This window comes from Hydra vulgaris, chromosome 12, assembly GCF_038396675.1.
Source record: "Hydra vulgaris chromosome 12, alternate assembly HydraT2T_AEP".
NCBI lineage: Eukaryota > Metazoa > Cnidaria > Hydrozoa > Anthoathecata > Hydridae > Hydra > Hydra vulgaris.
In genome coordinates, this window is record NC_088931.1 from 66,340,001 (window position 1) to 66,366,808 (window position 26,808).

The 26,808-nt window shown below is 25.6% G+C and overlaps 2 protein-coding genes across 2 annotated transcripts in view; one reads left to right on the forward strand and one right to left on the reverse strand.

Moving 5' to 3' along the window:
- The window catches only part of LOC100207414 (villin-1), a 35,057-nt gene extending 30,256 nt beyond the window's left edge, over window positions 1–4,801 (forward strand). Inside the window, exons 16-24 of the mRNA XM_065814187.1 lie at window positions 163–294; window positions 379–462; window positions 575–636; window positions 922–1,012; window positions 1,105–1,194; window positions 3,890–3,934; window positions 4,151–4,216; window positions 4,361–4,483; window positions 4,580–4,801. Of these exons, the coding sequence (XP_065670259.1) occupies window positions 163–294; window positions 379–462; window positions 575–636; window positions 922–1,012; window positions 1,105–1,194; window positions 3,890–3,934; window positions 4,151–4,216; window positions 4,361–4,483; window positions 4,580–4,795 (909 nt within the window). The 3' untranslated portion in view covers window positions 4,796–4,801. The remainder of the gene's footprint in view (window positions 1–162; window positions 295–378; window positions 463–574; window positions 637–921; window positions 1,013–1,104; window positions 1,195–3,889; window positions 3,935–4,150; window positions 4,217–4,360; window positions 4,484–4,579) is intronic.
- LOC100207312 (p21-activated protein kinase-interacting protein 1-like) overlaps window positions 1–26,808 on the reverse strand; it is a 53,733-nt gene that overhangs the window by 8,438 nt on the left and 18,487 nt on the right. The window contains exons 3-12 of the mRNA XM_065814188.1: window positions 23,044–23,096; window positions 22,698–22,818; window positions 22,556–22,630; window positions 14,234–14,286; window positions 12,083–12,165; window positions 11,614–11,676; window positions 11,411–11,508; window positions 10,044–10,146; window positions 8,269–8,518; window positions 8,149–8,195 (exon numbers count right to left, since the gene is read on the reverse strand). Of these exons, the coding sequence (XP_065670260.1) occupies window positions 8,161–8,195; window positions 8,269–8,518; window positions 10,044–10,146; window positions 11,411–11,508; window positions 11,614–11,676; window positions 12,083–12,165; window positions 14,234–14,286; window positions 22,556–22,630; window positions 22,698–22,818; window positions 23,044–23,096 (934 nt within the window). The 3' untranslated portion in view covers window positions 8,149–8,160. The remainder of the gene's footprint in view (window positions 1–8,148; window positions 8,196–8,268; window positions 8,519–10,043; window positions 10,147–11,410; window positions 11,509–11,613; window positions 11,677–12,082; window positions 12,166–14,233; window positions 14,287–22,555; window positions 22,631–22,697; window positions 22,819–23,043; window positions 23,097–26,808) is intronic.

Consider the following 26,808-nt stretch of genomic DNA (forward strand, 5'->3'; position numbering starts at 1 on the left):
CTTTTTGTACACTGATAATGTAAATAAAAATTTTTTTTTATATTACGCCTAATATTTTTAATAACATTCTTTATTTGATTTAATTTGCTGCGCAAATTTTACTAATATATTATTTAGGTAATACAATTAAAATAAAATAATTTTATTTCCTTATATTACTAGGAAAACACACAGGATTTTGATGATGAAAAAAATGTCGTCAGCAAACCAAAAAATAAACTTTTTAATACAAATAACAAAATTTCTTTTTACCATATCAAGGGAACTATACCATACAACACTTTAGTGAGACAGGTCTTACAATTTTTTTTTTTTTTACTAAAATAAACTTTAATAAAAAAAATGTGCGTTTAATCTTTTTTAAAAAAAATCATTTAGATACCACCTCATGGATCGCTTCTTCATTCTGACAATATATTTTTGTTGCATCTTGGGAAAAAAACCTATGTATGGGAAGGAAAGGTAAGCCAATTAAATATACTTAAAAACTGTAAGAAAGAAAGATTTAAAATAAGCTAAAGTTATTTTTGTGTATGACAAAGCATAATCAAACTGTTTCATTTTTTGTCAAAAGCTTGCAAGTGAACTTGAAAAAGATTATGGAGAATTAGTTGCAGATCGAATTGCACCTAATGGGTATGAAATACTGATTTAAGTAATAGATAATTAATAAAAGTTCAATATAAAGAAATTTATAAGTTTTATAAGAAGTTGATCTGCATAAGTTTACAGAACGCTCAAACTAGTTTTTAAACAGATTTTTATCAGCATGTACCAGCTTATAAAATTGATCGGCTTGTTTCAGTTTTTAGAAGAAGTTTACCAACTTAATTTGGTTTACATAAGGAAATTGATCAGTTTGTATCAATTTGTAGAAAAAGTTTACAAGTTATTTAAAAAAGTCATTTTCATTTTATTAAGGGATCTCATCATTGTTCAAGAAGGATTTGAACCAAAAGAATTTTGGAAGGCTTTAGGTGGAATGCAAAAGTATAACTTACAAAAACAAGAGGTACTTCTTTTTCTTTTTTTTTCATAATAATAAAATTTTAGGTAAAATAATGTTATGAAATATATTCATTCATTATTTTCATTTAATTAAAGAAAGCAATCAAAAAAAGAGATGGCTTGAGATTATACAAATATTCTAACAAGTTGGGTAAATTCAATGAAATATTTCCATTTGATCAAAAGGTATTTAAAATATTATGAACTTTAAATAAACTTTATCAATTATTCTAATCTGTTTAAGATTTTTTATACTGGTTTTATTTTTTAATTTATTGAATAGAGAACATTCATTGGGAAATTTCAAATGAAATCATTTAGACAATGTTACCTTCATTTACCATGTCATCTTTATTTACCATGCCACCTTTATATCTTAGAATTGGTTTATTTCAACTTTATGTGAAACCCATAATAAATGATAATTCAAAAATACTACAACTGTATACAAATACACAAATATACTAATTGATTTCTTTAGAAACATCTGAAAAAAAAATGCTGATTTAGCATTTTGTGATAATCTAAAATTACGACAAAGTAAATTAGACACTTGAACAGTATTTTGAAAATGGCTTAAAAAATTATCCTAAAATTTAAAACTTGTATAGATTTTTTCTTGAGGTATTGTATTCTGAGGACTTAATAACCTCAAGATCTCAAGAGATGAAATCTTGAGATCTTGAGGTTATTAGGAGAAGAGACTGTTTACTCAATTTTATTCAAAAAATATTGATTTAAATAATTTTACTTAAAAAACATAGACTCAGGCTTTGTTTTTCTAATACTTAATCAAATCACACACTTATACTTACACAAAAAACAACTTCTTTTCAGAATTAAAGTGCTTTGGAAAAATGAGTTCAGTTTTTAAAACCCTTATATTATATTTGGCAACACTTATGTAGTAAAGACAAACAAAGACTTGCATTAAAAAAAAATTTTTTATAAATAAACATCTAAGATTATGGAATTAACAATTAAAAATGTGGCATTAGAAAAATTACAGGATTTTTCATTGATACAATTAAGTAGAATATAAATTAGACAGAATTTATAGCTTTAATTTTTTGTTCTCTTAGGGAAAAAAAATTATTTTGGAAATGCTTAGATTATCCTACATGGAAATAATGTAGGGTATAATGTGACTAACGCCCTGGTTATCAAGCATTAAAAAGTTGTTAAAAGCAAGTGTTTTTAGCAAGAAGATATGGCATTTAAGCAATGACAGGGTACTGATTGTACAACTGTAACAATAATTGCCACTAAATGAATTGATTTTTTATGCCACAAAATTGACCACACATACATGCATCGCAAAAGCACAAAGATTCAAAATTTTCTAAACTAAAATCTTAACTAAAATGAATGCATACTTTATTTTTTAATTAGATTTTATGATACTCACTGAAAATTATCAATATGTTGTCCAGAATGTGGCTCAAAGTTATAACTGGAACAATAGCTAATTTTAATTTTTTAATATTGTACTTTATTTTATAAAGAAAACATTTTTTAACCAAAATGTTTGTGTTACTTATAATATGTTATATTGTGTTACTATAATGGTTATAACTAACTCAAACACAACTTGAAACCAACCTAACGCAAGAACAAATAAAAAATATATACTTAGGCAAGAGAATGGTTTCTAGCACAAGTATGCATGTATTATTTTATTTCTATTAGTTCAAAAACAATAAGTTGTAAAAAAACAAGCTTTGATACAATTAATTTATTCAATGCATAAGGAGGGGCTTCTTCAACCCCCCTCCCCTCCCTTTTTGCATTGAATAAACTTTCTTTAAATATGAATAACTGAATAAACAAAGCACTTTTAGAGACTATCAAGTCTTTAATTTAAGAATTCCTTATGCAAAGTTTTACTGAGGTTCCAAATTTTAGAAAAATCCTTTTAGCTTTTATTGAAACATAATGCATCAAAGTTGCTTTGTTGTCTCTTCAGATTATCGCAAATATGTTAAATCTACATTATTTCAAATGATGATATTTTAAAAACCAATGTGTAACTTTTAGTTAGAAATTAGCATTTATTCATTATGGACTATGTGAAAATGAATCAATTCCAAGACACAAGGATGACATTTTTTTGATGATTTCATATGGAATGACCCACATACAAATATCACAAACATAGACAAATAGTAATACAATATATAAACTGTGTCAAAGACTATAGCAATAAACAGAGTCAGGCAGTCAACTAGATTTTTTTTTTTTAAATTCCAAGACATAGGTAAGAAGATTTTTTGTGCTCTTTGAAAAAAGTACACAGATATTTTTTGCTCATCTAAAATTGACTAAAAATAAACCTGGGGTCACTTTTGTCACTCAAGTTGAGAAGTAACAGCACAGAAGTGACATAGCACAAATGTCATAGCACAGAAGTGACATTTTCTTGATTATTGAGAACCTCAATAAGCAAAAAAACAACAACCAGTTTTCCACATAAAAAGTAAACACAACAAAATTGCCAGTTAATTAGAATATTTCTCAATTGAGTAAAGATTATAAAAGAAACATTTTTATATCATTTGTGTCTTATACTTTAGAATTAAACCAACATATTTAAATCTATTAAAAATGACTCTTTACTTCTAAACCAACATATTTAAATCTAGTAAAAGAATTTTGAATGTATTACCATCTCAAATACGTAAAAACACTTATAGCCTTAATGAAGCTTGAGTTATAAACCAGTTGATTAAAAAATCAGAAAAAAAAAATGTTCTATTAGGATATTTAATTGTCATTTTATTTCTTTACAGTTATTGTGAACAACTGAATTCTTTTTTTACTTATACAAATAAGAATTTAATATTTTCTATTTACAAAAAAATATATATGTTGATTTTTAAAGGATCTGAATGCTGATGAAGTCATGATCTTAGATCATTATAACCAGGTAAAAATTTATTAATTATAACCAGGTACAAATTTATTAATTATAACCAGGTACAAATTTATTAATTATAACCAGGTACAAATTTATTAAATAAAATTGTGTTCAATAATTGATAGTATACTTAAATTTTAAAAATTAATTTATGACAACAAATCCTTTTTTTTTTTTTTTTTTTTTGTATAATTAAACTATTTGTTTACTGTTAAATTGGTAAAGGTTTTTGTTTGGGTCGGAAAATTCGCAAACAGATTGGAAAAGGAAAGAGCTTGGGATACATTAAAGGTCAGATTTTCTTTTTACAAAAATTATTAAAAAAAAATAAAAAAACTATAAAACAAACTGTAAAACTTAAATTTGAAAAAAAATAAAAAAATTCTATTACTTTATAGAAATATAACTCTAAAATAATAACCTTTTATTTTAAAGGAATTCCTAGAAAATGTCTCAAATGGCAGAAACATGGCTGAAATAGGAACCTTTCAAATCAAACAAGGATTAGAACCAAATGGATTTATTGAGCTATTTGAAAGATGGGATCCAGAATTACAGGTTTAATTTATTTTATAAATGTTAACCTCAAAATTATATATTTTATTTATTTCATTAAAAAAAATTTAAATAAAATTTCTAATGTTTTTGTAACAGGATAAAAAAAGTTACGAAGAGCTAAAAAGAGAAATTCAAAAAGAAAACATATTCATAAAGTATCCTGAGAGATCACTGACTTCTAGAACTCCCTCCCTGCAAGTTACGCCAAAAAGTCAGCGTTATGAAAAACGTCTTCGGTACAGTTACTCGTGTGAAAACCTAAGAAATCCCCAAACCTTTAGAACTGATTTTATAAATCAGCGATGGAAATAAATTATTTCCATTACAAATATTTTAATTACAGTTTTAACTTTTCAACTAGCATAACCTAAATTTAAAAAATTTTTAGCATAATTTATATCAAAAATATTTTCAACTTGCATAATTTTTGTCAAAAATATTTTTAACTCACATAATTTAAGTCGAAAAATCTTACTTGTTTTGTTTTGTATATAATATTTTGAAAAAAACAAAGTTGTTTATGCAAAACTGTTGTAAATTTTCTAAATGTTCTACAAAAACTATTTTGTAAGCTTGTTATGTTTTGCACTGAAAACTTTATATTTATAATGATGCAAAAGTTTGTGTTTATTTTATCTGTATGTTTTAATTTTTTAAGACAAAAATGATAAAAAAAATAAACATACTAATTTATAACAGTAATTAAAGTCTAAAATGCAAAACTGTTACTTTATCAACAATTCAAACTTTGAACATTAGTATAAAAGTATAAAAGTATAAGTATAAAACAAAAGCATAAATAATTAATTAGTCATGGGTAATACTCAGTCATGGGTGCCACAAAGCAGTGTCAAAAGATGAACTCAATGACAATAACAAGTTCAAGTGCCTGGATCAACCACTACAGCTTCTAGTAATAAACATATGCTAAAAAACTGAGGATTTTTGAGATTAAAGAGATTAAAGCTTAAAATTATAAAATACTACATGATAGGAAAGCTTAAAAAGCTTAAAATTATAAAATACTACATGATGAATTACTGATACTAGCCAACAACCAAAAAAATGTTTTCTGCGACAATTGCACTTTGCTATCAAATGTTATTTGTGTATCCTTAAATTCAGTAAAAAAATAATCCAATACAATTTTCAGAAAGCAGACTACAGTGTAATTAAACATTTAATTAGTTGGTATATGCTAGCCAAGTAAAAGCAAGAATAAAACATTCTTGCAAATTATTTGAAACTATTTAAACTCATATGTTCACATAGTCAGGTGCATTCACATGGTCTGGTGCTTCACAATAGAATAAACTAATGTCCAACCTTTAACCATTTATGAACTAGCCTCCAAAAATTCAATTTCTACAAAGAATAAAAAAGCACCACCAATATATCTATTCAGGCCAAATATAAGATTTATTGTCTATATGACGCAGAAATTTAAAAAATTTCTAGAGAGAAAAATTTAGACAATAAAAATGATGATAATGCTGAATAAAACGTACTCTCTTATATAACCAGTTTTATTTTTTTTACCCAGTTTTATTTTTTGGTTAAGTCAAACTCTAAATGCCTTAACTTGGTAGTTCCACTAGCAACGCCTGATGGATCTCTTATTACAGATAAATATTAAAAATCATATCTTTCAAACACTTTGTTTAACCCTGTTTTTGTCACCAATAATGGCATTGCACAAGTCTTAGATTTGCTACCACACATTAAATAATTTTAAGTCATTTCTTCTTAAGTTTTCATTAATCTTCCAAATCACCTGATGGAAGTCTAACCGCATTTTTAAATCAAATATTTCTTTTTCTATTCTATTTGAATTATCAATAATTAAAAGTTATACCAAAGATATTGAAAACTGCCATAGTATATCCAATTTTTAACAAAGGAAATCCACCAATAACCACAAAATACAAACGTATTTTTATTACATGCATTGTTTTTAAAATTATGAAACCTATTATTGAAAAATGTATTTACTTTCTAATTATAATGATTAAAAAAAAAATTACTTTCTAAGAAATAAAGTTATTTCTGTTCATCAATGCAGTTTTTCAAAGCACAAATCCAAGTGTACACAGATGTTGACAATCTTAAACAAGTGGACCACTGCTGTTAAAAGCAAAAAGAGAGTCAATATTATTTTTATAGACTTTGAAAAAGCCTTAGATTCTGTATCTCACCCAAAATTAATAGACAAACTCACCTTAAATCAATGTTCAAACTACAGTGTTACAGTAGTAAGTTTAAATTGTCATTATTTTTTCAGTGTGCTTTTATTGGCAACTCGTATTCAAACAACATTTTGTTTATAGTTTTCATAAACAATTTCTTCCTGTTAACTTGTTTGCAGAAAACAGCAAATCAACCAATAATTGCTAAAATCACTCACATTAACTTCTAAAACTTCCATTTTGTTTAGTTTGTCTGATTTTTATCTAAAAAAGTTTTTTCATTTTTTTGTTTGTTTAATTTTAACTTTATTTTGCATTTTCTTTTTGTATTTTTTATTTTGTACTTTTCATTCTAATGATGTAGTCAAACATTGTTAGTTGCAGAGTTCCAAGCTATTTCGAGAAAAGCTCTAATATCTGGGACTTAAGGAGCTCCATTATTTTCCAACATCTAGAAAATGAAAGAGATGGCCTTCAAGGAAACTAGTTTTCATGTTGCATACATTTATTATTTAGTGAAAACAATTTAGTTACTTATAACTTATTCTTTTATCATTTAAAAAAGTTTTCTTATTTTCATTCATCTAAACACACGTGTTTTAAATGTAAATAATGATTTGTTATTTTACATTTATTTTATTTTACTTAAAGCCATTGTTATTTTATTTCATTAAGTTATTTAATGCTATCCATTAGAAACGATTTTGCAATTTGTAATTTGTAAAAATTACACAATACAGAGAGGCAATATTAGCAAATGCAATTTTGCAATCAATTGAATATATGGTTTCCATGGTTTCCTTGAATGCTCAGCATAGAAAGATTATCTTAAAAGATTTAAACTATATAGAATCATCATCATTATTATAATCATTAGCAACTGAGTTTTGTTTGAGTTGAAAAAAAAATTAAATATGTAAATAAATAAAGTAAAAATTAACTACTTTTACATATAATTATATAATATACATATATATTACATATAATATCTGAATAACTTTTTATTTTTTATTTTGAAGATTTAATTATAATTTAATAGACATTTTTTTAAAAACTAAAACATCATAATAGCAAAAAAACTAAACCATCACAATAGCAAAAAAATGTTAACATCAAAGTCATAACATGAGCAAAATAAAACATAAATATGGATACAAAAATACATAAATAGGTGAACAAAAGTACATAAATAAAAATATAGTAAATACAAAAATAACAAAATAATGATAAATAAAAAAATTTTTATTTTCAAAAAATTTATATTTTCAAGAAGAACATCATTTAAAAAAAAAATCATTTTAGCATATATAAATCTAGTATTAGAATTTTACTCCTGAATACAATCAGCAATTGTCAAAAAGTGTCAAAATTCAAAAATGTCAAATTGCAAAAAATGTATAATTATATGAACACTGTCAATTTTTGTTAGGTTATTTATTTTTCTAAGTTTGTTTATAATGCAAAGTTATAAATCGATACCTTCAATACTTGTCATGTTTTATTTTTAAGTCGCTTTTTTGGAATATCTAAAAATTTTAAATAAGACATTTTATACGAAATTTTACAGAAGTTTAGAAACAACATAAACAGTGTATTTACCAGTTTCTTTTTTGTTGTTACCAGTTTCTTTTTTGGTTTTCTTTTTACTATGTTTAACTTCTACATTATTTTCAGTAATATCATTTTTCTGATCTAATTTTAACTTCTGTTTTTTATATGTTTCATTTGATTCATTTGTTATCTCGTTAGTAACTTTATTTTGTAACTTCAAAGAAACGGATTGCTTTACAGTTATACATGTGGGCCTTCCAGGTAAATCAATATTTGCCAGCAAAGAATGATCCTCGTACTATATTAAAGTTTGCATAAAGATATTTTTTAAACAAAATTAATTTGTAAAACTTTATTTTTGTAAAATATTTTAACAGTAAAAATCCTAATCACAAGTAAAAACCCTAATCACAAATCAAATCAAATATATTTCTGAATAAAAAGTTCTTACATCAAGGATATTTACAAATAATAATGAGTACTAATATTAAGTAAACACCAATCAAATTCAATAATAATAAAAATAGTGATAATAAAAACAATAAATATAGTATAGAAATCAATAACAGTAGTAATTATAAAAAGTTATACTATAATAATATAACAATAATAAAATAACAACAACAATGACAGTAATAAAAATAATTATTATTATAACAACAATACACTAATAATTACAATAATAATTATAATAACAATAATAATAACAATATAAATATTAGCAATAATAGATAAAAGTAGTCAATAATAGTAATATAAATATTTATAAAAATAACAATAAGCAAACTAATGACAAAATATATTAGAGAAATTAAAAAAACAATACTAAAGAACAAAGCGGTAGTGGTGTAGTGGTAGAGCGCTCGCTTCATAAGCGAGAGGTTCCGAGTTCGATCCCCACCACGTCCCTGGTAGTACCGCGCTCAATTTGTTTCTCCGCACAGCAGCCTTGTTCGTCAAGGTTCGTGTTTCGGAGTTATAGAGTTGAGAGAGGGTTATAACCACAATTAAGTAGCCTCCTTATCTGTAGTGGCCTTCTGGGCCTTGGGAAGGTGAAATAACAAAAAAAAAAAAAGTGAATCCTAATCACAAGTAAATAACTTGTTGCTGCATTTTTATTATGCCAGAACTTAAGTTTATATAAGGTAATCATTTAAAATTCAGAAGCTCTAAAATAAAAGAAATACTAAAAGAAATGATTTTTTAATTCGTTTATTTTTAGACTTGATACATGGCTTTACACTTGACTACAATGATTTTTATAATGCTATTGTTTTACTTTTTTTATATTAGATTATAAAAAAGAACTTTTTTAACAGCTGGATGTACTTTATGGCATTAACCTGTTTTACATATTAGGACTGAGTATTTCATAATGTAATACTACCACTAGGAGGATATACTATCACTAGGATAATACTACAACTAGGAGAACATACTACCACTAGGAGGATATACTACCACTAGGATAATACTATGACTAGGAATATATACTACCACTAGGAGAGCACTACCACTAGGAGAATATACTACTGCTTGGATGAGAATATACTACTGCTTGGATAATACTACCACTAGAATAATACTACCACTAGGTTTTCTTTCTCCTAGATAAGTTTTTTCTAGGTTGGTTTCTCCTTAGTAAAATAACTTATCTAGGAGAAGGTAAGTTCTAACAGCTACAGATCCTCTTTTTGTGTAAATGTGCATTTGTTATTTATTTCATCCCAGTATTACCTAGAAATTCTTTATCCAAAGTTCTAAACTCTTAAATAGCAAAGATTTTCTCAATATTGATAAATCAAATAACAACGTTTACTTACATTTTCTTTATTCAAGCACCATGCTTTAATATTTCCATCCGATGAAACTGTAAATATGAAGACTTTTTTGTCATCTTGATCGCCTATAGCAACTCCTTTTACTCTAAATAAGTTTTTCTATGAATTGTAAAAGAAACTGTTATGCCCAACCAATAATTTTTTATTTTATAACATTTAGTTATTCAAAAAATTTTAAAAAATATTTCTGTAATTTTGCTTCATTTTTTTTTTATATAAAATGATATTTTACTTATGAATGTTTTTTTTAAATACGCATTTTTTTAATATTGGTTTACTTACATATATATATATATATATATATATATATATATATATATATATATATATATATATATATATATATATATATATATATATATATATACATATATATATATAAATATATATACATATATATGTATATATATCAAACTTTTTCACAAGACGTGTGCAGTTGCACGTCTTATATGACCACGCATACAATATTTTTTTTGACAACACTTGGTCATGATTTTTTGCATATATTGATTTTTACAATTTGTTTTAAAGAATGCGCTGAAATAACTAATTTCAAGAGAAAACTAAAAATAAACCAACCATAAACTTAACTTTTATTTTATCTTTATGAAGAAACAAATTTAACAAAAGATAAAATAAATAAAGGATAAACCAGAGAAAATAAAAGCATAAAACTAATATATTTTTAATTTAGAAACATCTTAACAGTTTAAACTAATTTTAAAGCTTTCAATTAATTTTTAAAGCTAATAATTTTTCCTATATAATAGATGCAGCGCATAGGTTAATGTAGTGCATAGGTTGATTCTGCCATTTATGTGGCACGACTGTTACATCAGCATTGGTCAAGAGTTCAAATTCTACAAACGATAATTTTTTTTAAATGTTTTAGTTTTTTTGTAGATATTAGAAAATATCAAAGTTTCAAATTTATAAATGATTAAGTTTTGAAATAATTAGGCTACGATTAAATAACTTTGAAACTTTTTTCTAAATTCTTTGTAGTGAACTTTTAAATTTAATATTTTTTTGATTCATTTTACTATTTGTTAAGATTTTTATTTTTTTAATTTAGTTTTGTATTTTTTTTTTTAGTTTATCGTTTGTTTATCTTTAGTGCATTTTTTAAACGTGCTAACTTTCAAGGAGCTGTAGCCAAGTTGTCAAAACAAAGTAGTTAATGCGTGGTCATATAAGCCATGCGACCGCACGTGTTCATATATATATATTATATAACTAAAAAATTTTAAAAACTTTTTTTTGAATTTTGAATATTACCATTGAGTTTAAACTAAGTTTAAGTTTTAACTTCTAAGTAACAAATAACATGAATAGTTAAAAAGTCTAACCTGACTTTATGTCCGCAAAGTTTTTGCAAAACAGACGATTTTTGAAAATTGTAAATAATGATATCATTAAACTCGCCTGCAAGCATAATTATAGAGTCCTAAAAAAATGAAACATGTAATCAATACATACAACTTTTTAGATGAGATTAGCAATTAAAAGGATTTTATAAAAAGTTCTTGATATATAAAACAAAATAAATTACAGTCAGATATTCTATAGCCAAAATGTACTTTTCACATGTGTATATATGTGGTTCATCAATGCCCTATAAATAATATAAAAATATGTATATTTTTATTGTCTTATTTCAGTTTCACTGTTTTTATAATTTAAAGAAGAATTTATGTTACAAACCTTAATACAAATAAATACTATTCGTAAAAATTATTAGCAAAATCTATTTTGAAAAAATTATTAGTGACAGATTACTCAAGTAAACTTTTCAACAAAACAAAAATTTATGATACCAACTCAAGTCAAGAACAATATTCTATTGAAAAATGTGTGTGTGTGTGTGTGTGTGTGTGTGTGTGTGTGTGTGTGTGTGTGTGTGTGTGTGTGTGTGTGTGTGTGTACTTTTTCCACTTTCATGTTTCTACAAATGCATTGAAATAATCAAAACAAAATGTTAAAGATCAAATTATAAACAAAATAATTTGATAATGATATACAGTAATTTTATTAACAGTCAGTTTGCAACCAACCACAACAGCATAACTATCTCCACTAGGCGACCAACGAATAATTTCTCCAACTGTAACAAAAATTTAAATTGAACATTTATCAAAATTTTTAAAAATTTTACAAATTTTTTTGTTAAAAAAAGTACTTTTAAAAATCAGTGTTCCAAAAAAATATAAAAACAAACTAATAGACAATTAATTATTCACATGTACGCTTTGTTCAAGAGATCAAAATCTTACCAATAAGTTAATTACTAATGAAAATACTAAAAGTTAATTGTAATTCATAATAACTGTACCCATGGATCGGATAGAAATTGTAGCTTAATAGTACTACAAAGATATGCTACTATAATGTGGAGGTTGTTTTTTTAAGCTTTAAAATTTTACATGGTTGATCTGCAATTTCCAGTTGTATATAAATACAACTTCTACCAAACAACTAACAATTCTCAAAGTTAAGTTAGTTTTAATGAACTTTTCAAATAGTTACACATTTGTACAATACTTTGCATAAGATAAAATTGTTTAAAACAAATAGAATTTGAAAAAAAAATCTTTACAATCTGTAATGTTACTTTTATTATCCTTTACTGTATATTGTATTTTAATTTTAAGATTAAAAATTAAGAACTAAAAATAAAAAAAAACAAAAGATTCATCTTTTCCATAGTCTTGAATATAATATTGCCATATTTGTGTCTGTATATATATATTTTAACCATATATATCACACACATATATATGGTTAAAAAATAGTTTTTTTTATTATTAATCTTTTCATTTTTTTTATTGTGGAAAGTGTCTAAAAAAAAATTGAAAACAGGTAGAAAAAAAAGCTAACAGGATAAACTAACAGGATGCTAACTTTGCAATTGATCAAGTATTTTATGAGAGGTCAGTAGTGAAAAATAATCCAAGAAAACTTAAAAAAAAGGAATAATTAAGAACGTTACTCTTCAGCAGAATCTTATCATTATTCAGATAATGGCTTGCAGAAAATAAGTGAACTTTGCTTGAGTTTAAATTCACTACTTAAATTCACAAAATTGTCAAATTAAATTCAAAATCAGCTTGTCCTGCTTGCGCTAAGCCACCAAAAAATTATGATTTTTTGTTAAACTGGAATTATAAATTTCTATCACCAAATCATCAGCCTTGAGAGGTAAGATCGATAGGAGGGTTATTAATACAGATAAGCTAGCTATTTACTTGTGGCTCTAACAGATTCAACTACTAATATTTTCATAATGGAGCCTGGAAAAGATACTAAGCAAGACAACGCTTAAAGTGCAAAGAAGCTGAGACAAGCCTTTAGCGACTGCTTTAGGCAACTGTTATTTTTGCATGAAATGTCTGGATATGATTCAACATCATTTCCTTACTGTCAAAGCAAAAAGAAAGTCGTTGATGCATTTATCATGCCAGAAGCCAAACGCAATGAAATGGCTCATGCCGGAGAACAATTTTTCCTAACATTGTATGGATCAAAAAGTAAGTCAATTTAACAAAATGGGACCATAATATATATATATATATATATATATATATATATATATATATATATATATATATATATATATATATATATATATATATATATATATATATATATGTATATATATATATATATATATATATATATATATATATATATATACACACAAACATATATATATCAGCCCTCGGAATTAGGCTGACCTTAAAATGTTGGAGGTCAGCAAAAAATTGCTGACTGACTAAAAAAATTGCTAACATTTTTATGTTTTATGGTAGCCACTTTGTGTCAAATTTTTTTTGCCAACCTCTAACAGTTTGAGGTCGGCAATTTATTGCTGACCTCATTTTTCCTAATTCCAAGGTTTTATATATATATATATATATATATATATATATATATATATATATATATATATATATATATATATATATATATATATATATATATATATATATATATATATATATATATATATATATATATATATATATATATATATATATATATATATATATATATATATATATATATATATATATATATATATATATATATATACAGTATTAGTAAAATAAAGTTAATTTTAGAATTGAATATTTCAATTGATAGCTATACAAATTATATGTTTTTTTAATGACCTTCTTTAATACTTGTGGTATAAGCTGGTCTTCCAGTTAGAAGATTCCATGTTCTGAAAAGATTAAAAAAAAACAAATGTTAAAAGCATTACTTTTAAAAAAAATGACATTAATTAGTTTTGTATTAAATATAACATTTAGCATAGTAACTTTTGTCTTATTTTAAAGCAGTTTGAATTAATTTGTATAACAAATAGAAAACTCTAGTATTTTTAAGTTTTTTCTTAGTTTAATATATATATTTTTTAAATACAGCAATAACTCTAAAAATCTTCTAAAAAAAAACAATTTTAACTCTAATATCTTCAAAAAAAATACAGTAATAACCCTAATTTCTAAAATAAAACAATAGCCCTAATAAACTTCTAAACAATTGAAAAATCAAATAAATTAAAGTAGTTTAATTTACTTTATTAAAATTTATTACAATTATTATTTTATCATTATTATTTCCTGCAGACTTAATTATATTGATATTTATTTTAAATATATATTAGCAGGACTTGAATTAAATCACAACTTAAATTTAACTGATTTTAAAAAAAACCACAAACCACAACTTTACACGAACTAATAAGTTTTTGTTTTTCCAATTGAGAATTATTTCTTTTACTTTTTACATCAATTAAAGTTTCCATCAATTATATATTAAGTAAACACTGAACTAATACTAAAAAACTAAACAAAAGATAAGTACAGTAATTGTACTTATTCTGTAATATATTATTATTGAATTTAATGCTGCCGTTATTTATTTGTATATTTGACACGAAACTCACAACAGCCATTACACACAAATTAATAACAAGAAAGAGTTGCAGCACTTTTTCTTATAAGAAAATATGAACAAGTGTGTATGCATCTAACTTATGTAAACTTCAAACCATGTAATGTTAAAGCATGTATCAAGTTTTACTTTTAATTTAAATTTGTTTTACTTTTAATTTAAATTTGACCTTAATTTTGATTTATAGCATTTATTTGCCATTTTATAAAGTCTTTTGTTTATTAAATAGTGTTAAAACATTCCCTGAACAATATGCCTTAGTGGCCAAAGTGGTTAGCTTGCAGGGTTCTGAAGTGGAATGCTGTGGTTCAAGTCCTTGCACATTTTTGAAGTTCATAAAATACTTTTTTTTAAAAATGAAGTTTTACTTTATTAAAGTAAAAATATTTTAACTAAAATAAAGTAAAATTTTACTATGTAAAGTAAAATAATCTTTTTTCTTTTATTGCAGCATAGTTTATAGACTTAACTGGTTTGGAAACTCCGTAAAATCTATTGTTTAACCTTTTGACACAAAAATAGAGCGTAAATGAAGCGTGACAGTGCACACAAACTTTTTAACAGCGTTTATTGCTAAGTGATATTGCAAACAGATTATTCCTTTATTTCACAGATTATCTGTAGTGATTATTTATAAGTGATTTTTTTTGTACATCATTGAACAGTGTTGACCGAACAATGATTAAACTTCACCGTTATATGTGTGGAGATATGATTACTCCTGTTATTTTTAAAACAATAAATTTGTATGCCAAATATAGATACATATACTTTGTAGCAGACCCACCACACCTGATGAAAACTGCTTGAAATTGCTTATTAAACTCTGGCGCAGGAAAATGTACACGCTACTTGTGGAACAATGGAAAATACTTACTGTGGCAGCACATTACTCAATTGTATTATGAAGATTTAGACAATAGTTTAAAACTTATGCCTAAGTTAACTAATGAGCACATACACATAAACTCTTATTCTGCTATGACTGTAAAACTAGCTACCCAAATTTTAAGTCAAACTGTAGCATCTGTTTTGAAAACCTTTGGAACTGAGGAACATAAAGAGACAGCTAGTTTTTGTGAAAAAATTGACATGTTTTTTGATTGTGTTAACAGTAGATCTCCTGAAGAACATAATTTTTAATATAAAACCTTTCCTTCAAAAATACACAGACCAAAATGATTTACGATTTAATTTCCTTTTAAATGATTTTTTGGATTATTTTAAAGATTGGAAAAGATCTATAGATGAAAGAGTGGACAATACTTCTAGTTGTCAATACTCTTATGAGGCTAAGGCTAAAATGTTCATTTCACATCAGACTCATGAAGGCTTAATAATGACATGTAACTCAATTGTGGAAGTTACAAGGTTTCTGTTAGCAGAGGGTATGTCTTATGTACTTACTAATAGATTTTGTCAAGATCCATTAGAGAAATATTTCAGTGCTCAAAGACAAATAGGACGACATTCAGATAACCCTGATGCTAAACAGTTTGGATACAATTCTAATGTAATACGCATCCAAAGAAGTGTTTCGCTTAACACTGGAAATACTAGAGGCTCTTATATAAAAAAAAAGTCTTGAATAAATGTGTCTGAAGATCTTATACCAAAAAAAAAGAGAAAAAAAACATGATTTACAAACTACTTATATTATAACAACTATTTGTATTCAAAACTTTTATAAAACTACATATATATATTATTTGTCTTTCAGTTTATGTGATTGTTTCATATTAGCACGTAATCCTTTTTTAGATAGTTCTCCTGTTGTTTTTTTTGCTTTGTGTTTATTAACAATATCTTTGACAAATGAATGACTTCGAACTCTAAAATATAATCTCAGTATTGAACACAAAGTAGATTTTTGTATATCTTTTTCAATTTTTAAATCACAGCTTTCAAGAATAACCCTGTAATATTCATCTATATCTTGATCATATAATGTTTTTTCTGTCAAGAAATCTATGTCTATGCTTTTAGTTAATTCTGACTGTTCTGTATATAAACAAAATGCTTTTTCTGCTATAACTAATATTTGCTCAAACTCAATTGTTATACCAGTGAGTCCTCCACGGCTAAGAGCATTGATAAGTTTTTGGTCTGGAATATTTTTTGTTTCAGATTGGCAGCTTTTTAATATTGATATTGCTTGTTGTATAGCAGTGTCATTATTTGTTCGAAAACTTTGGATTTTTTTTTTTAATTTGTGGATGCAGTAACCTCCTAGATATTGCAAGCCATACTTTTCCCTTTCACATATTGTTTGTCTACTTGATATCTTTTTATCACTGACACTAGATATATTAGCCCTATAATAAGATGCTATGCTGTCAGCAAGTTTGCTTAATAATAATGTAGCAGTATCTTCATAAACAGCATCACAATTAAAAATTTGCCTACTGTTGATTACTATTCTGCCAAAATAATCAGCATAAAACTCATTCAAACTTTTTAGAGAAATTTTACTACAAGTTTCAATTATTCTATCAAACTGAATCTCATCTTTTATCTGGTCAATCTGAAATTTTTTAACAACTTCAATTATTTTGTCACCATAAATTGAGCTTTCTATAATCTTGCAAGACACTTTTTTTAGTAGCGAGAACAAAATCTCAGTGTTAAAAACTGGATTATTAGCAGGTTCATCAACGATAATATTGTTGGGGTGCTTTTTAGAGATATGCAATTTCAGCCTTCCTTTACTTCTAAAAACTTTAACGCATACATTACATGGGAAGGATCCAGGGCTAAGCTAAAAATAGTTTTAAGTAAGATATATGTTTAAAAAACAAAATATAATCAGTCACTCAATCGCTTATCTTTCGCTTAATTTGATCACTAATAAAAAAACCTAAAAACAAATGTTTGTTTATGCTATGTAAATAATTTACATAAAGAAACATTTTTCACTTTTTTATCTTACTAGGAAAAAGTACTAACATCTTCGACAATAGCTTCAGTATAATTTTGAAGTTCAATATCTTTTTCAAAACTTTCCAATAGCATTATAAGGTCACTATTACAAAATTAGTCATCGTCTTCTCTCTCTGAAGCCATAGTAAATTTTTGTGCTGTGCACTGTCAATGTCACGTGATCACAGCGTTCACCTTAATGAGTTTTTTTTTACGCAAAACACCGAGTTTCCAAACCAGTTAAGTCTATAAACTATGATTGCAGCAAAACTTTGTCAATTTTGATTTTGTAGCATTTTTTTGCCATTTTATAAATATATTCTGTGTTTTGTTTATTAAATAGTTATAAAAATCAGCAGATTAGTGTGTCTTAGTGGCTGAAGTGGTTAGCTTGCTGCGCTTCCAAAGTGCAATGCGAGTGTTCAAGTCCTGTCGCTTCCACATTATTTATATTTTTAATTTTTTTATTAACCTTTTCCAATTTTCTACATACAAAATAAAACATTTTTAAAGTTCTATTGATGTTATATGCGTAACATATATAAAGATATTGTATAATATAACAAACAAAAAGGAGAAAGTTATTAAAAAAAGCCTAAAATTTCAATAAACATCAAAACAGCATTAGAAATTTTTTTGCGCATGTCATGATAGAGATGTTTAAGTTTCTATCGTGCTTAGGTAATTAGTTAATTCTGCCCATTTAACAAACAAGTTTTTCTCTTATAGGATTGAGGATTGCAAGATTGAGGATTATAAGATTGTACATTTAAACTTTTATTTTCTTCAAAATAAATAAACAGGGCCAATAAACTGCAGATAGTTAAAAAAAATTTAATAGAAACTTAACCCAAACCCAATAAAGAAAAAAATTGTCCTGTAGCCAATATTTTTTATATAAGCTAACAATTATACAATAAGAAGTTATTAAGTATTGAACATTAATTATTAACTCAAAACAAAGATTTGACAGATTTTCATTTTCTACCACTTGCTAAAAATTATTGAAATAAAATGACTATATAAAGAATAAGTATAGAAATGGTCGGTGTGGAATAAACTTACCAATAGAAATGGTCGGTGTGGAATAAACTTACCAATAGAAATGGTCAGTGTGGAATAGACTTACCAATACAAATGGTCGGTGTGGAATAGACTTACCAATAGAAATGGTCGGTGTGGAATAGACTTACCAATAGAAATGGTCGGTGTGGAATAGACTTACCAATAGAAATCGTCGGTGTGGAATAGACTTACCAATAGAAATGGTCGGTGTGGAATAGACTTACCACGATTTGTACTATACAGGCCATGATAATTTCATTACTCCACATATTTTTAAGTCTAATTTCAAATGTTTTATATGCATGTATAGTTTTCATGATACTAAAACATTTTGATTTTAGTTGTATATGAAGGCCATTTTTCGAGCCTGCTATTTTCATAACTTTTGAACACTTCTTACATTTTGAGTTATGTCCTTCGTCGCCTTTGTGAAAGAAAAATCACACCAATCACAAAAATCACACCAAATATATACCTTTTGAATGATGATTAAACTTCATACTCTCACTTGCCATGGGGTAAATTGTTAACTATTACAACTCAAAATTATAAATATATACCTGATTTAAGTTTTAACATTTAAATTAAAAGATTTTCATTTATTATTAAACTATGATTAAAAGAAGAAGAGAAAAAAAGATGGCAAAGCACTTACTGCTGTAAACCGCAAGAAAAGATTTTAAAGCCATTTACATTGGTCAAACACATTTAACAAAATTAACATTAAAATGATGCAATTTAATAAGCTAAAATTAGACCACATCCTGAGTATTCCATTCAAATTTAAAATCAGCATTATGATTATGATGTTCACACACTTGAAAAAGTAAAAAAATGAGTATTGATTAATGCAATTCTGATTTAGAGACCGAGTAACAAAGTTAAAATTAATTTTGTTGCTATTAAAAATTTTTAATGAAATAGATATAATTGTATTTAATTATTGTAACCAAGCTTCATGAATCAATATATCTAGACCTGCAATTGAGATACGAGGACATAAACTAAGTAGTGTTAAAAAGAAAAACTGTTAAAAACTGTGATGCAAGAATGAACTACAAAATTCATAAAAATTAGAGTGGCCTCAATTTGAAATAAACTTTTACACTCAATCATATCAGCAAAGACTGTTAATGGCTTTAAGAGAAAATTTAATATGAAAATTCTTTCACTTAAAAATAATTTTTATAAGGAGCTACTATGCTAATAATCGTAACAAGAGCTGTTTCAAACTTATTTTCAAACCTTTGAACAAAGTTGGCCATTTTACCTGATATATCTGAATTTCTAAAGTTAAAAAACAAACATGTTTAGTCTTTATAACTTAAATTTAAAGGAATTATACAAAACTACAATTTCTAGTGATAATTACGGTAATTAATTGCATAGTTAAGTTATTTAACCTAGTACATATAAACTATTAAGAAATTCTTTTTTGTATTTATAAAAAGTTTACATAGTATAACAAGTTTACAGTATAAGTAACCCTTGATAATAAAACAAGTTTACAGTATAAATAACCTTCAATAACAAAACAAGTTTACAGTTTAAGTAACCCTCCACATCAAAACAAGTTTACAGTATAATAGAGAGGAGCAATTTGAAAAACTTTTGAAATTAGATTTGCCCGTATTGCAAACTGTTGTCTTTTAGTAAAAAACAACTTAAATTTTTTTTTTGAAAAAAACAAGTTCTTGAGGTACCCCTAAGAACTAAAAGTAGAAATGAAAGTATAGCTAAAATGTAGAAAATGAGGAAAATGTAGAAAATGAGGGTCTTATTGAAAAAATATATACTTTTTAATTTTAATTTTGAATAAAAATCAACAATATCATTAAAATCAGCATAATACATTCTAGTTTTGCATATTTTGAGATCCATGTTGACATGTTCTGAGCCCATCTAGGACCTATCAAAATTTTTGGGTCCGAGAGAACTCTTCTAAAGACAAAAATTCTCAAAAAAACTCATCAAATTGAAACACAAATAATCTTTGTGTTTTCTTCTTTTTCTGAAAATTTAAAGTGCATATATTAAGAATTAATATTAGTATTTATTATTTATATTAGTAATTATTTTAGTGCACAAAATATATTAGGAAAATGTATTTTTAGATATATATTATCTCAAAACAGATAACCTAATCCAACTCAATTTTACTCTATTTTTAGAAATTTGTTTTTCTGAAAATAAAGTAAACCAATTAGTTAGCAAATTGTAAATAAAACCAAAGTAAACAATTTATTTGCAAATTGGCGATATTTTGCCAACCTCATTTCTATGTTGTTATGGTGAAACTTTATTTTCTAACATTTTGTGCCGCCCTGATGCCAACCAAAAATAGTTTTTTTTTTTCAATTTCCAAGGACTGATTATTTGCTTGCAAAACAATTTTCTGAAAGAAAAAAAAGTAAACCAATTAACTTAGATTAAGTTATTTGTTTTGCTGAGTCATATATACAGGTTTATAAATACTAGATATACAGATTAGAAAAAAATTTTTTTTTTTAATTTATGAAACTATAGCATTAGCTGTAGATTCTATTTTAGATATTGTAGTTATAAACAACTTTTATAACACAACACTAGCTCTCCCTCTTCTTAACAAATTAGAAGAGTTAAAGTTTTTTTTTAAATATGAAATTTTTTCCATTAATTAAAGCCCTGAACTTAAGTGGATTAAGTTCTATATTACAAGAACTGTTCTTGTAATATAGAACTTAATCCACTTAAGTTCAGGGCTTTAATTAATGGAAAAAATTTCATATTTAAAAAAAAACTTTAACTCTTCTAATTTGTTAAGAAGAGGGAGAGCTAGTGTTGTGTTATAAAAGCTAAATATTTTTAAAATCGAACTGAAATTACGTTTTACTTAGTGTTCTGAACACTAAGTAAAACGTAATTTCAGTTCGATTTTAAAAATATTTAGCCTAAGTAATTTAAGTTCTAAAACAGTTATTTAGTTTATCTAAAAGTTAATATTTTTCTGTTATTAAACTCATTGTCACTTTTATACAATGCCATTTCTTTAATAGTTTTTTGCTAATTACTATTTTCCTACTTCTACCTTTACCTTACTAGTCTAGACCATCTCTACATGTGAGCGTATAATAATTTGTATCATTACATTTTACATGACCACATTACATTATTCTTTTTCTAACACCCTTATTGATTGATTTGATATTTAAGTCTTTAATTTCTATAAAAAAATTTTTTTTTGAAATTCTAAATAGAATGAAGCATTATCTGAATTATTTTAAATTATTTGTCCAATAAATCTATAATTATCTGAACCTTTTAAATATAAATCTAAAGATTACTCTTTTTAAAGTCAAACAAACCTAAAGGTTGCCTTATTATTTATGGATTATGGATATTTATATATTATATTTTAAAGATGGAACTATGTTTTATTTAAATCTACTAAATCCAAGTTTACACTTACCTACAGCCTCATAAATAAATAAAAAGATTATTAATCTAAATATAAACATAAACTATAATAAATATATAAATTATAAATAACATCAAAATAATACTTGACTTACTTTATACTTTTATCTTTTGAAACTGAAAGAGCGAGTCGACCAGTTGGATGAATTGAAATAGATAGTACAGGTCCTCTATAAAAAGTTGCATAATAAAAAAATGCAAAGAAAGTGTTGAAACTTAGTTTTTTCTTTTAACTACCTGTGTCCTTTTAAAACCTTCTCACACTCCCATGATTTACATTTCCATATACATATTGTACCATCCTCACTAGCACTGAGCATATGTTGAGATCCAAAAAAATTTATGCTGGTTACTGATCCTAAAAGTATTAAAATTTTTACATACTAATAACAGAGCAAAGCATATTCACATAAAAAAAAATTTCGAACTTCAAAGGAAAAATCAGCTTTTGTTTTCATTAAAAGATCAATGCATATAAAATGTCTATGTAATTTATAAATAAAAAAATTTCTTATCGAAAATCCATTATTTCTTATCGAAAATCCAAATAGTACATAAAAAAAAACAGAAGAAAAAAAATTACCACTCTGTTGCATTAAAGTTCCTAGTTCAATATGTTTTTTCATATCAAAAAGTCTAAAATAAAGGAGATGAAAAAAAGTTTCTACTTTTATTTCTATTAGCAAAGAAAAAGTAAAAGTAAAAAACAAAAAGAGAAAAAAAAAATTAATAAATTAAATTTAATAATTAAAACTATTTTAAATAATTTTCATTTTTTTAAATTTTATATAATTTTACTTTTTTTGAGAACAAGGTTGACATACTTTAAACAAAAAAATACTAGAGACCAGTTAAATATTTAAATATTTTGAACAACACCTAAAAACAACTTTTACAAGCTAATTTTAAAGATCAAGTACTACTTAATACATAATAAGGAATTATATAATACATATTAAGGAATTAAAGCACAACTTTTTTTAAAAACTGATTTTTAAAATGATAAATGTATCACAAGAAAAATTAAACTTGCAGTCAAAGCTTAACTTTTCTATTTTATTCTCATCTCAAGGCCTTCTTAATACACTTCTACAGACACAGTTAGAAGTGATGCAGTTCAATTTGCAAAATTATAATAGTTATGGCTGAAGATTGAAAATAAAATGAAAAAGACAATCTTCAATTAAAACTACAAGTTAAGCTTTTCTTGATGTGCATTTATTATTTAGATTTAGTCAAAAAAATTTAGCTCAAACATTTTTTTTTAGTCTTTAAAAGTTTAAACAAATTTCTTTTTTTAATATTTTCTTCAATATAAATGCAATGTGGTGAAGTTGGCAGCCTCTTTAGAAAACCGACCAAGTGAAAGTTTAAGTACATATTTTAACAAATTGCACTATGTAACACAATCTTTGTTCTTCAAAATGATTTTAATTGATTACATCTAAAGACTATGAAAAACACTACATTAAGCAAATCTTTGATTTTATGACCAAAAGCATCAGAAATGAGTAGATTTTCTAGAATTGCAAGTGTATTATATAATCCTCTGTCTTGTTTTCATTATAATGCCCTTAATAACAATGTTCAAATTCTAATATACCCTGATCAAATTATATAACTACAAATCTTCATATATAAAATATATGAACATATATAATTAGGCAAATATATTATAAAATATATGTTCAATTTCTAATATATGTTGATGAAAGCACTTGCCTTGCTACTCTGAATTAGCTCTCGTGTTCTCCTTGAATTTATTGAAGTGAGTATCCAATATATGCTTCTTTAAAAATACTATTTACAAACTCCAGAATATCATTTTCTTAGTCACAGAAACAAAGTTTTTGTGGAACAATAGCTAGTATTTGTTAGTTTTTAGAAAAAAAGATTAGGAAAGCACATTTTTAACCCAAGGACAAGACAAAAGTAAAAATTTATTATATAGTATTGTTAATGTATTATTATCAAATTTTAGTTCAAAAAATGACACAGTCCACAAATAAACTCTAGGTTCATCACTAGGGTTTTTCGGTTCCGGGTACCCAGACTCAAACTCGGCAAGTCTGCAGGTAAATACCCGGATCCGATACCCATTTTAAAGCTCTTAGAGTCTCATGGTTTGAATGTTTTGCCTTGTTTATTAGGCAGCAGTGCGTCGTCGAGCTGGTTCCCTACCTTTCTAAAAAAATATAGTAGTAGGGTTTGTGAATCTAACTTAAAGTTGAACTTGGCCACAGCTTTTTAGATGTTTTGAGAACATTCAAGTTTATGTATGTTTCCATGTATGTCTGAATACACATCAAAAGAATCAACTTCATAACTCAAATTTTTTTTAATTGAATTTTTTTATATAAAATGCTCCAAAGGATTTGCAAATATAATATGTTTCTATATTAGCAAATGTTTTAAAACCATTTGATAATTATAAAAACTTTTGATTAGAAAGATTGAATTTAATAAGTTAATTCTTTTAGCGCGTATTTAAAAAACTAAAAAAAAACACTTTTTATTTATTACTTCTCTATTTTAGGAAAAAAGTGAAATAGCATAAATTTACTAGAACTATTTTTTCTACAGGCCCATTATGCCGAAGCACTTCAAAGTGTGGGAGTATTTCACTCAATGTAGTGATTTGAAAAGTAGAAAATGCAATAAGTGTTCAACAATAATATCAAACAAAGATGGAAATACTTCATCAATGATTAAACATTTAAAAGTTCAACATGGAATTTCTTTGCTAACACGGGAAGAAATAAGAGAAAATTCTAGCACCAAACAATTTAAAACTCTCTACACTTTCGTTTCTGTCGCAAGAAAGCCTTTAGAAGAAATTTTCTCTAAAATGGCCGCTCTTGATGGTATATCAGTTAGGGCGATTACAAAGTCTAGTTTTATTTGTGAAAGTTTAGTAAAATTAAGTTATAATCTTCCTAAAGCCGAAAGAGATGTTATGAATTTAATTCATAAGTTTTATGAAAAAAAGAAGTTGGAAATATTAGAATTGTTACAAGAAAAAAATAAAGAAGACCAACAATTTAGCATTACACTTGATGAATAGATGAGTATGAAAATTCCGAATTATCTCAATATCAATTTGTATGGAATTGACTTTGAAGTTTATAATCTGGGTTTAGTGAGAATTTTTAACTGGTGTACAGCTGTACAGTTAGTTGAAAAAATAGAACAACATTTAAACACATATAATATTAATTTTAAAAAACATATAGCTGGTTCAACCGGCGACAGTGCAAGTGTAATGATAAAATTTGGACAAGAATCTACTAGTCTCTATAATTTGTGTTTAAATCACACTACACACTTAGCTGTTTGTGATGTACTATATAAAAAGAACAGTATCACCCTCTTGCAAGAAGAAGATGACGCTGATCGAGATAGATATGACCATGGTCAAGATGATATTAATGATGATCAAGATGAAAATTATTATTCTGACAAGAGCGACGGTGATGTTGAAGAGTACGGACAAGTTGAATTAACAAATTTAAGTAATGTAGAAGAAAATATAAAAATGTTCGAACAATTGTTAAATTTTTTAAAAGTTCTTCTGTGAGATATAATACTTTGCAAAAAAAGATCAAAATAGTTTTAGGAAATGAACTTCAGCTAGTGTTAGACATAAGAACTCGTTGGAACTCAATGATCAAAATGATATTTAGATTTTTAAAATTATTTTATATCATTAAAGAAGCTCTGAAAGATATTGGAATTGTACATTTAATAAAAAATATTAATATTGAACTATTAAATAAATTGGAAAATACTCTAAAGCCTATTAAATTAATTGTTGAAGCTCTTAGCAGAGATGCATCATCTCTGCTAAGAGCTTCAACAAATTACCATTGGATTCCTTTAATTTCCTTAACATAAAATCAATTGTTAATCTTGCAACAGCTCGATTAGCAATTGATTTTATGTTAAGGAAATTAAAGGAATCCAATGGTAATTTAAGTAGAGAGCTATTAATGACAATGAAAACTCAAATAAATAGCCGTAAAAACCAAGAAATAAAAGAGCTATTAGATTCTCTTGTAAATACTATGCCTTCAAAGAAAATACAATTATTTACAACAGATTTACTGAAGAGAGTATTTGGTGAGGATGAAGAACAGCTAAACACACATGAACAGGGACATTCATTTGAAAATAAAGAAAATACTACTGGAAACACACTACCATTAACACTGGAGGAAGAACTACATAAGATATTAGAAAGTGCGAAATGCCCAATTTTGCCAAGTTGCGGAAATAAACTAGCTGATATAAAAAAAGAATTTCTATTATTTTCAAAAACTAAAAAAAGTACTGTATTTAGAAAAATTGT